This window comes from Apostichopus japonicus, chromosome 5, assembly GCF_037975245.1.
Source record: "Apostichopus japonicus isolate 1M-3 chromosome 5, ASM3797524v1, whole genome shotgun sequence".
In the NCBI taxonomy this organism is placed as follows: Eukaryota; Metazoa; Echinodermata; class Holothuroidea; order Aspidochirotida; family Stichopodidae; genus Apostichopus; species Apostichopus japonicus.
The window spans coordinates 23,002,407-23,012,767 of NC_092565.1; the positions used below are offsets into that span (position 1 = coordinate 23,002,407).

The following is a 10,361-nucleotide window of genomic DNA, read 5'->3' on the forward strand; positions in this document are numbered from 1 at the left end:
AGACACTGTAGAAGAGTAAGGCAACAATGGCAAAGCTTACAGGGGAAGGGGGGCCTAAGTCCCCAAATATTTATCTGCCCACGGCAACAAAAAAAGTGGCTGAAAAATGTTTTTTTATGAAACAGTATTATGCCTACACCCCCCCCCCTCCCCTCCTGGGTAACCATCCCAGATTGTAAAGCGTATAAAGCTCATACTTTTGAGCAAGTTACAAAAAATATTGATAAATGTGTCTTAGTGATAGCAATGTTACAAAGTTATATTTATCCTTGCTTCACTTGTACTAATGTACTGTTAAAAGATGTACAGATGGCCTCAAAATGGTAGAGGAAATTCCCCAACACTTTTTCATGAGGCGGCATATATGGATTAACATGTGAAACATTACATCATGCTATTAGAGTATACAGATATATATATATAGATACATAGATATCTGTCTATCTATTGATACAAAAATAATTGAAATATAGAAAATTTGGTCAAAACTGACCAGTGACCTAAGGATAACAAATAGGTCACTAGTTCCTTTCTAACCAAAATTTCAAAAACAGTTCTGTCATGATATACATTGTAATCCAGTAATCTTGCAAATCCTGAATTTTATCTCATTCTTTCATCCAACTCTCTCCCGCCCGCCCACCCTCCCTCCCTGCCCACCCCCAATTTTTTCTTTTATCTGCTTGTGGAATTGTACAAGTAAATGGAGAAAGATAAACTTTTATCAGCTTAGTGATACATGTACATCTTACATCATTTATCACATTCACATCATAGCGCATAAGAAAACTATCAAATATTTTCAATAAAACTACCTTCTACCATTTCAATTACATTTACACATTTGCAATAAAAACTTACAAAATGATCAAGTTTACAGAGTTGGGGAAATTTGAATACTTGTAAAGAAGGCTTCAAAGAATCAAGGCACTACTATAGAGAGTAATCTTACATAGTTTGACTTTATCAGGTTTAAAATGTCAAATATAATAATGTTTTGCTTTTTAAAAATATAAACTATACTCTTCTTAAAGTTAGTATATAGTTACTACAAGACTTGGATCCAAATTGTGGACGGCATTTATGATTCAGCTGATTCCAAGACAACGTCTCAAGCTTTGCTCGGAAAAGACGGGAGAATTTACACAAAATGATAGGAAGGTATCGTACACAGAGCCAGGCACAAACTTAGACTACTTCAACATGTTAATGATGACAGTCTTAATGTCACTTAAAAATAATTGAGAATGACAATTAGTCCCTGGTGAAATACCAACTTCCAAATTATGATTCACTTTCTATTTTGGGATTAAAATTCGATATTATTTTCGATATCCATCATTTATAATAGAACATACTAAAATACAACTTTACATATTACTTGACATTAACTTACACACTTAACAGATATCTGCAAGTGTAGACCGGTATATCATCACAAATATAATTGCTTCAATTGTAAACAAATTTGTTTGTAAAAAATTATATACAAACAAGTTTATTTGTTAGTTAGAATGTGGCTCTTGATGAAACCATGACTTTTAATGTATAGCCAAGGGTGGAGGTGGAGAGGAAGGAAGAACGGGGTGGGGGGGGGGCATAGTTTTCTTGCTGTCCATTTTCATTTACAGTAAAAAAATCTGACTAAAATAGGCTTAGTTACCTTGGAATTAAATGCCCTGGAATTTTATTTAAATTCAACTACAAATAGAACCACTGACTTGAATTTTACTTCTTGAATCGTAAAATTGTAGAAGAGGACAGAGTATTTTTTCTTCTTACACTTTGTTCCAATGGAAGGACTATACAATGAATACAACAATTCTGGAGGGTTAAACCATTTTAGCCCCCATTTCTGCTCCCCATCACTAGTCCTCTTGCCAAAAGTGGCTGCAATGATTAATTTAGGCTTGTCCGTTAATTCTTTTGCTTTTACGTTCAGCCATATATTTTATCCCTCAAATAATTTGAGAATCGACAAGGGTATAGGAAGAGCCGAGCCTCGATGTGTCATCTCATATACAGTTTTAAGAGCTCTTCCCGCTGAAGGATTCAATCCAAACTATCAAAACGTTAAAACACCTTTCACCAACACACACCTACAAACACTGTTATCGAAGCACACTTTGAGGAAATAACAACACACACAGTACATAAACTGAACTACCTACAGTGCGTGGCTATTATGGCTACATGAAAAATGACTGGTACATGATAAATACATAGTGGGGGATTAGTCATCTGGCAACACTGTTAACGAAAACTGACGGTCTGGCCACTGGAAATGTTTCGGTAGTTCTCCCTGAGAGAGCAAAAAAAAAAAAACATGAGTGAAAAAATTAATGGACAGATATTTTCAAGAACTGAAAGTAAAAGGTTCTTATCAGTCTTACAGTATTTTTTTTGTATATTTTTGGTAAATTCTTGGTAAATTGTTGGTGGTATCAAGTAACATTTTTTGAACAAGGCAGCTAAGATTATCAAGACATCTGTCATCCATATTCTGGATTATCTGGCTCCAATATCTCAACAATCTTCTCCTTAAAATTGTCTAGTGTCATGCAATTTTACTCTACAATCCAGTACTTTTAACCCCATTAACATATACAAAGTGCCTTGTTAATCTCAGCTATACATAAACAACTTTAAAAAGTTTTGCTGATTCAGTGTTCCATGTTATAAAACAAAGTGTTATACATACTGGCAACTTACATTGGCAAAGTACACTTAAGAATAGATAACTTTACCAGCCACATTTTAATTTCTTGTTACCAGACAAACTCCGGTGTAGACATGTTCGGAAATCCAGGTTTCACTTTATTTCATTTTGTTTTTTTGCAAATGGTCATGTTTGTGATAAAATCAAGGAATTTACCCAAAGTTGCAAGTTTCTGCTGGCAATGCATGTGATAAAGAAGACTGACAAAGACGTGAAAATCCATGATTTGATAACTTTTGTTGTCCAACAAACACTGGGATATGGAATCCTTAAATCTCGTTCATAAAGGGATGTATTTAGACGTGACCGACTCTAGTTTATCCGTTAATAACCCAAGTTCATTTGAAAATCTGGATTTATCACTACATAAATATCCTTTGATAATCCAAGTTTAGTGACCAAACAAGCCTGTTTATAGAGTTTTAATCCATGTTTCTATAAGTGAAGACCATTTTGATTCCCAAACAAATCACTGAGATTCTATAATTCAACTTGGAAATGCCAACATTTGAACTACCATTGACTATATGTAGAAGAAGGTACATATATCATTACCAAACTTCATCTTACACGTTCAGTGAAAGAGACTAAATTTCTCACCTTCATTGACTCTGGGTTATTCAAGCATTCCAAATCCACAGCCATCACGTCCACAAAATCATCAGTCAGCAATATCTACGACACAAGATATTTATTTCATTATAATGATCATAATAACTTGATGAATATTCATGAAAGGACTCATGAATATCAAAACTATTAGACCTTTGTAACATAATATTTTGCAGTCGACAGTTATGACTTCAATAAACGTTTTACATTGTTGATTTATATTGGACAATTTATTTCCCCAGTTATGATAGCGTATCAAATCATATTAATTAATGCATCCCATTGTAATATTTTAATAATTAACCCAGTAATGCATTACAAGATGCAATGCACAATGGTTAGTCTAAAGTTGTATAGCACTGTTTTATGCAGGAACCATAGTATTTCTTAGAACACTTCATGTCACAATTTAGTCATATTTTGTTGAAATGATATATATGTAATCTTATTGTGGAAAAATAAGTAATGCAATATGCCATCTTAATTGTTAAGTGTGAAACAAGATAAAGTCTTAATTGCTTAGAGCATAAATACTTCTCGTAATAACAGCATCTAAAAATGACTATCATAAATAATAAAATGATTATGTATACTGACAGTTCCAAATTAACGTTTTGTTTGTGACTGGCCTTGTCATATATTCATGAATGGTGTATAACATTTGTCACTGGCCTCTCTAACAGTTTATGACTGTTTTGTGAATGACGTATAACACTTTTCATGGCTTATATAATATCATATCATCTCTCATAGCTCTTTGATGTAATTTTCCTCCCTGGAATCTAAACACCAAAGAGGCAAACATGTCAAGATAACCAATCAGCATAAATGATCCAATCAAGTTTACAGAAGGTATTAAGTATTCACGTTACCTGCATCCACGGACCTCTGGCCCCGAATGGGTGAGTGGTGTCCACAAAAGCACCCTCCACTCTCGGAGATACCAAAGTAATTGCACAGTCCCCATTTAGACTCTTGAAGGTAAAATGTCTTCCATGTTTGAGTCGTCCTCTGGAATAAATGAAAGTAAAACTCCTGTCAAAGGCTGATAGTTTTTATTCCGACTTAAAAAGGACCGTGAGACAACGGCAGATACTTACGTATCAAATGTACCCGATGGAACTTGAACAGACTTACAGAGAGAACCACGATGATTATGATGAAGACTGGTGGTGCAGGTTCAAAGAAGTGTGAGGGGAGGGAGGGAGGAGGCCCCGGTAAGGAGGGGATGGGAGAGAATCCACAAATGATACATATATTCACAACCAGGTGAACAAAAGGCAATTGCTCTCCACAATATGGTTTTTTGTTTATCTCTCTATCCTCTCACTACATCCAAAGTATCTCCTGTCAAATCTGTTATTTTATACTCGAGCATCATATTCTTCTTGGAAGCTCTTGTCCGTCCCTGTGAGATAAGATTTTCTCAACTGTCCTCCTACCAACACTAACACTTTTTGGTGATGAGTCTTGTAAGAGATCTTTTCAAACATTTATACCCACAATTTCCTCTGGTTATCTGGCTCAAAGTTTGTAACATAGCTCTTAATTAAGTCTAAACAAATTTTCATACAAAATGACAGTAGAAATAAATGGTTGATGAGATACAAAACCAACATTCTTTACCTTAAGGCAAGCGGTAAGAGAGATCCAGCCTCTAGGTTGATGTTGAGTTTCACAGCGTTGATAACCCTGGGAGTTCCTAGCTCTAAAAAGTTACTTTGTGACTCTACCTCACTTTGGAATGATGACCTTCGATGCTCCAATTCCTCATCCAGCGAGGACGATTTGTCCGAATCTTTCCTCGAGATGGACGGAAGGGGCGTCTTCTCGCTGGCCAGCCCCATCATCAGGGCATTTTTGATCTGCTCTGATTCTTTAAGAGAAATAAAAAGTAACAATTCAGGCATTAATCTGATGGTTTGGCAACAAATAATATTTTTGGAAGCAAATAACACAAAACTATGGCTAGAGTAAGGTAAACAAGTTTGACATGTCCAAACCATGTTGTGCTGGAAATGATCTCAAAATTAAATTTAAAGCGAAGAGATTCACGATTAACTATAAAACACTTTAGAACACCAAACTCGCATCAAGAATGATGAAGTTACTGCAATACTTTTTTGAGTATGCGAATACAAGAACATTTAATTGCGTGAACTTTGTGGCACACAATTCCTTTTGTTTATTATATAAGAATATTTGTTTAATGTTCTTGTTAAGTAGCAGTCCAATCTCTCAGATCAAGAAAGATCCGGTTACATATGGATGTTACGTGGCTTGCCCAGAGGGGATGAGACATTTCCTGCCAAGTGCCAATTACAGCATACTCAGTCACAAGCATGACGGGCTACCTTTGTTTGAGTTCTTACCAAATTTAGTTATTCTTGGAGAAGATGGTTCAGAGGGCTCTCCCATGTCATCAATCTCTTCCCAAGAACACTTAGCACTGACGCCACTCAGGTTGGAACCTTCGTTATCGATACCATTTTCAACTTCGTCCTGAAGCTGTGGATTTATATCAAAGATGGACTCCCCTCTCCTCATGTCAGTGATAAGCCAGGATCCACCAGCACTGCAGGGAACGAAGCATTGGTAGGGTGTCGTTGAAAATAGGTCATGTGACAGATAGAGATTCATTATCAAGCTGAAATGTTTCTATGACTTTTAGCAGCCACCATGTGCCAGTTGGGTGACTAAACGACTAAGTCCCAATAGACAATTGCATCTCACTTTAAATTTTCTCTCTTCAACGATTTTAAAGACCACTTTCCGATAAACTGAATTGCTATGAATGCCATCCCTTGTATACAGTACACTTCACCATTGTACAGGTGATATTAACTAGTACGTTTGGGAATATACATGTGAGCAGGCCTGAGGATATAGAGGTCAGGGAAATACAACCCTGGACCCTGGGCCTTTCACAATATATGTAACGAAAACTGAAGACTTCAAAAAGGGGGCCCGCTGACATAGTTGTCCCATCGGTCTGGAAGTGTTCTCGATGCCTCTGTAATTAAACAAACTACAATAATCAAGGAAGTGTCAAGACACCTTCAACTTACACAGGAATGGATCGTAAAAGTTCCAAGACACCCGGTCCATTCCATCTTTGCGCTGCTTGCAGCTCTTCGGAGCATACCCCAACAATCTGTAAACACAACGGGAATGATCCACATGTATAAACTGTGTTTGTACAAGGCATACCAAACATGGCCATTTACAATGGCTGTAGCCAAAGCTAACATTTTCTTTCTGTTTGGGCTCTTCATCAAAGTTTACTGTCAGCTAAATCAAGTTATCATAAGATGTTCTTTTCTCAGAGAGTTGTGAAGTAATGCTATGATTTACCTGAGATGGTTGTGCTGTTACAAAGCTCTCAATGAGTTTTTGAATGCTTTAAGACAGTTACTTAAAGAGTCATATTAAGGGTTTCTGTATTTAATTAATCTTTTGTTCACAAGGTCCTTGATTTTGGGGACTGTTTGTCCTTCCTGAGTCCTGATCCTTTCATTTTCTATCCATGGCGGCAAAATAAAAGGGTTCTACGTGAATTAACCGATTAATTATGGAGTTAATTTAAAGACCAATAGGTGGCCAAAGGGTCCTTATCATAAAAACATCCACAAACAATGGAAATGCCACATGATACACATAAACACTATAACTTTACACTTACTGACCAACTAATTGAACTTTGGTCACAAAATAACAAAGAACCCTACATGATATATACAAACAACACTTTACAAAGTTTGTATATATCACTTCTGATAGTATGGCCACCATTGAAAATTTCAAGGTATATTCTCTACACAAACTGCATATATTGGTCCACAGCTGGAAGATATCTTTGTTGTGAAGCAACAAGTAAGACTGCAGCAACAAAGAATGCATGATACCGTCCATTAGTGAATGTGAAAGTTCTAAGCACGTATTCATTTTACCTGCATGAAGTTGACAAACCCATGAGGTGTTTGGATTGTCTGTAATTGAGGGTCCTCACACATCAGCATGTGTTGTATTCTGGACTCAGAGTTGTCCAGAGAGGCATGCCATGGAACATGATCCCCACTACACAATGTGTTTTCTGTGTGAAAGGAATAAAAAGATGGTTCAATTTAAGATTTCTGTACGTTAGACTGATAGCTTAGGATATTCAGTTCTGCAAAGGTCTGGAAAACATCAATTTATAGTAAATAGATGATAATATATATTCATAATTTGTGACAACATAATAACTTTTCCCTTCATCTGCTGCCTTTGTTGGAATTTAGGAAAGATATATGATTTTAATGTTCCTATAAAAGGCTTTTTTTTAGGTCAACCTAATTATGATTGTATATAAGCCCATGATGTATAAACTACCTCAATACATATAGTATACACTGCTATACAGCATATTTCTACCAACAAATCAGCTTAGGCTGCTCTGACTAGAGCACATCACAAAATGTTGAAGAAAGTCTTTGTGAATTCCAAGATCATATTTTGAAATCACTCACCTGACTGAAATACATATCTGGCAAGTCCTTGCATTAATTCAGCTGGCCAAGTAGGGGGCGCTGTTTCCGTTGGTTCTTTCTTTAACCTGAAGGACAACTCAAACCCAAAGCCACTTGGTCCATCATTGGTGTTCATTCGTCTAAATAGAGACAAAGAGACAGGTTGCAACTCTGACAGTGTTTTTAGTCAATTATGTTGCACACTGTGGTAAGGTGTATCCTTTACTACCTCAGACACAATTTTCGCCACACCATTTTGCTCTAGGACCATATTAAAATTTCAAACTGTAAGCAATTAGCAGGCTATGAGAAGAAGCCATCAACTATATCAGTCGAATTTAAATTAGAAATCACACACATATGTGGAATACTCTTCCAGAAAAAGCTGTGTTATCAAAATCCATCAATCAGTTCAAGGCACATATCGACCAATTTTTGAGAAACAATTTGGGAGCTCATATGAGCCATATTGGCTCCCTGCTCCGTCATCCTCCACTTATCAATCAGTGAGGTGGAGGATACAGGTAAATACAGGTAAATAAATGTGGTTACTAACACAAACTCAACTTTGGGCTATGCAGTTTGAGAGAACTCCAGACAAACCTTTCATCAGAACTCAATCACAGCCGTTCACAGGTTTTAGAAATTCACCAATAGGGTTATCAATCTAACACGATGTCATTGCGACTTAACAAATGCACACATGTGCCCTTTTTGCATAGAGTAATAATATCGAAGGAAATAATGGCTGTCAGGGATGACGACCAGATGAAAATTAAAATAGTTTTAACATTGATAAATTCTTACTCATGTACTCGACCATCACCATGGAGATCTGACAGCCCAAAGCTGATGTAATGCCAGTGTGGTGGAATACTCTCTTGTGGGTTGCCAGGGTTACTGTACATGCTGATGTAATCAAGTGGATCTGGACCTCCTAGCCTAAAAAAATGGAAGACAGAAATCAGGTCACAGCAAATGTGTGTCATAAATTAAAGTTAAACATGTAGGAAACCAGATTTCAAAGATTTCTACATCACATATATAAATGTGCGATCCTGCCCATATAGCCTACATAATTTCCCACTATGCCATTGCATTAACTCTGCTGCTAAATGAGTCCCTTGCAGGTTTGGGAATAAATGATCTGCAGAATGCTTTCTAATTTACCTACGGAATGCATATGAAGCCCAACCTTGCATTTTGAGTCTTATCTGACTGTAGGATAATTATCATATTATTCATAAAATCAAAAGTCAAACAAAAATTCACATTGTTATTAATGCATAACAAACCCTTAAGTGTTGATATCATATTGTAAGGTCTTCTCCATCACTGAAATTGTAAAATTCATACAATTGTTTTAATGTTCTTCCTTTTCTTTTGATCTTTCATTTTAGCAATTAAGTTGAGTTCCTTTTCACTTGGATTTGACCTGCCTGTACATACAGTCTTACATGAGTTTGACATTTTCCAAATTGTAATTTTTCATCATATTCAACTGTGAGGAAAGGTCAAAACAGCTGAACGACAATACCAAAAATATTTCATATAAATATAAGCCCATAGGACAAATGAAAATAATACAACGATGAGACTTACTTGAATTGTGGCAAAACAAGGGATACAAACAATACGCAGTAAACAGAGGAAGAATACAACTTACCAAAACTTCACAACTGCGGTTACTTGCAAAGGGTTAGGTTGATTTGGATACAGTGCTCTGCAGGAGGCGTAAACAGCTTCCAATCCAACCGGCACGCCCGGCAGAGGGGTACCCACTACCCCGCTTTGAGAATCAGTGGTTTCCATCCTTACAACAGGGACCTTCCCGTCCAAACAAGGATAGTCTATTGTAGTACTTCCACAAAACCTTACTGATTCTGCGTCTTTCTCTTTGAAGAAAAATACCACAACTAGCGTGATATTGTTAGTCCAACACAGTGTTGTGGGTGTTCACAAGTTCATCTGTTTATTTCGTGTCCTAAGTATCCTCCGTTTACAACTATGTAACGAATTGTGTGAGTCAATGGAAAGCAGTAGCGGACTCATCCCTCTGATCACAAAACACACTCCCCGACGAACAGTTCATGTTTTGTCAGAGAAAATCACTTTTGATCACAACAATGTGACATAAATGATAATAAGTACTTTTAAATTCTAAAACTAATGGTATTCTAGGAATAAAATGATGCTAAAGTCTTCCGTAATGCATGCATTTTGTTACATCGTTTAGAACTAAAATTTCTCGAAGGGAACTTAGCTTTTATCCTCAACAGCCTTGCAGACCACACACGTACATCACACAGTGATCTTGTACTGCCAATTAAAGCATATCTGAAGAAAAAAAACTGCGCAAGAAAAAATAAAATCTTCATAAAAAATACGGAACCATTTAGATATTCATATAATAATAAAAAATCATTTATTGCTTAATTAATCTTACTTTATTTTCATGGACTTATTTGTTGTCTTGTTAGGCTCGTTCACACGGGTACTTTGGGAGTAGGCCTAGCCTAGGA

General features: G+C 36.4%; 1 protein-coding gene across 1 annotated transcript; it reads right to left on the bottom strand.

Annotated features, from left to right (window-relative positions):
- Positions 1–659: 659 nt before the first annotated feature.
- Positions 660–10,060, bottom strand: LOC139968093 (suppressor of fused homolog). The gene is made up of 10 exons (XM_071972449.1): positions 9,506–10,060; positions 8,647–8,781; positions 7,840–7,979; positions 7,282–7,424; positions 6,400–6,485; positions 5,704–5,906; positions 4,958–5,207; positions 4,204–4,342; positions 3,320–3,394; positions 660–2,302 (listed from the first exon to the last, which is right to left on the bottom strand). Exons 1-10 carry the CDS (start codon positions 9,649–9,651, stop codon positions 2,234–2,236), a joined length of 1,386 nt encoding a protein of 461 aa, XP_071828550.1. The 5' UTR covers positions 9,652–10,060; the 3' UTR covers positions 660–2,233.
- Positions 10,061–10,361: the final 301 nt, after the last annotated feature.

Bases quoted from the DNA above. Each gene is read 5' to 3' on its own strand.
- LOC139968093 (XM_071972449.1), bottom strand. From the start codon at position 9,651: ATGGAAACCACTGATTCTCAAAGCGGGGTAGTGGGTACCCCTCTGCCG. The intron at 6,486-7,281 runs GTAAAATGAATA...TTGTGTTTACAG, and splicing joins GGTTTGTCAACTTCATGCAG to ATTGTTGGGGTATGCTCCGA. The intron at 4,343-4,957 runs GTAAAGAATGTT...CATTTATTCCAG, and splicing joins CTCTTACCGCTTGCCTTAAG to AGGACGACTCAAACATGGAA.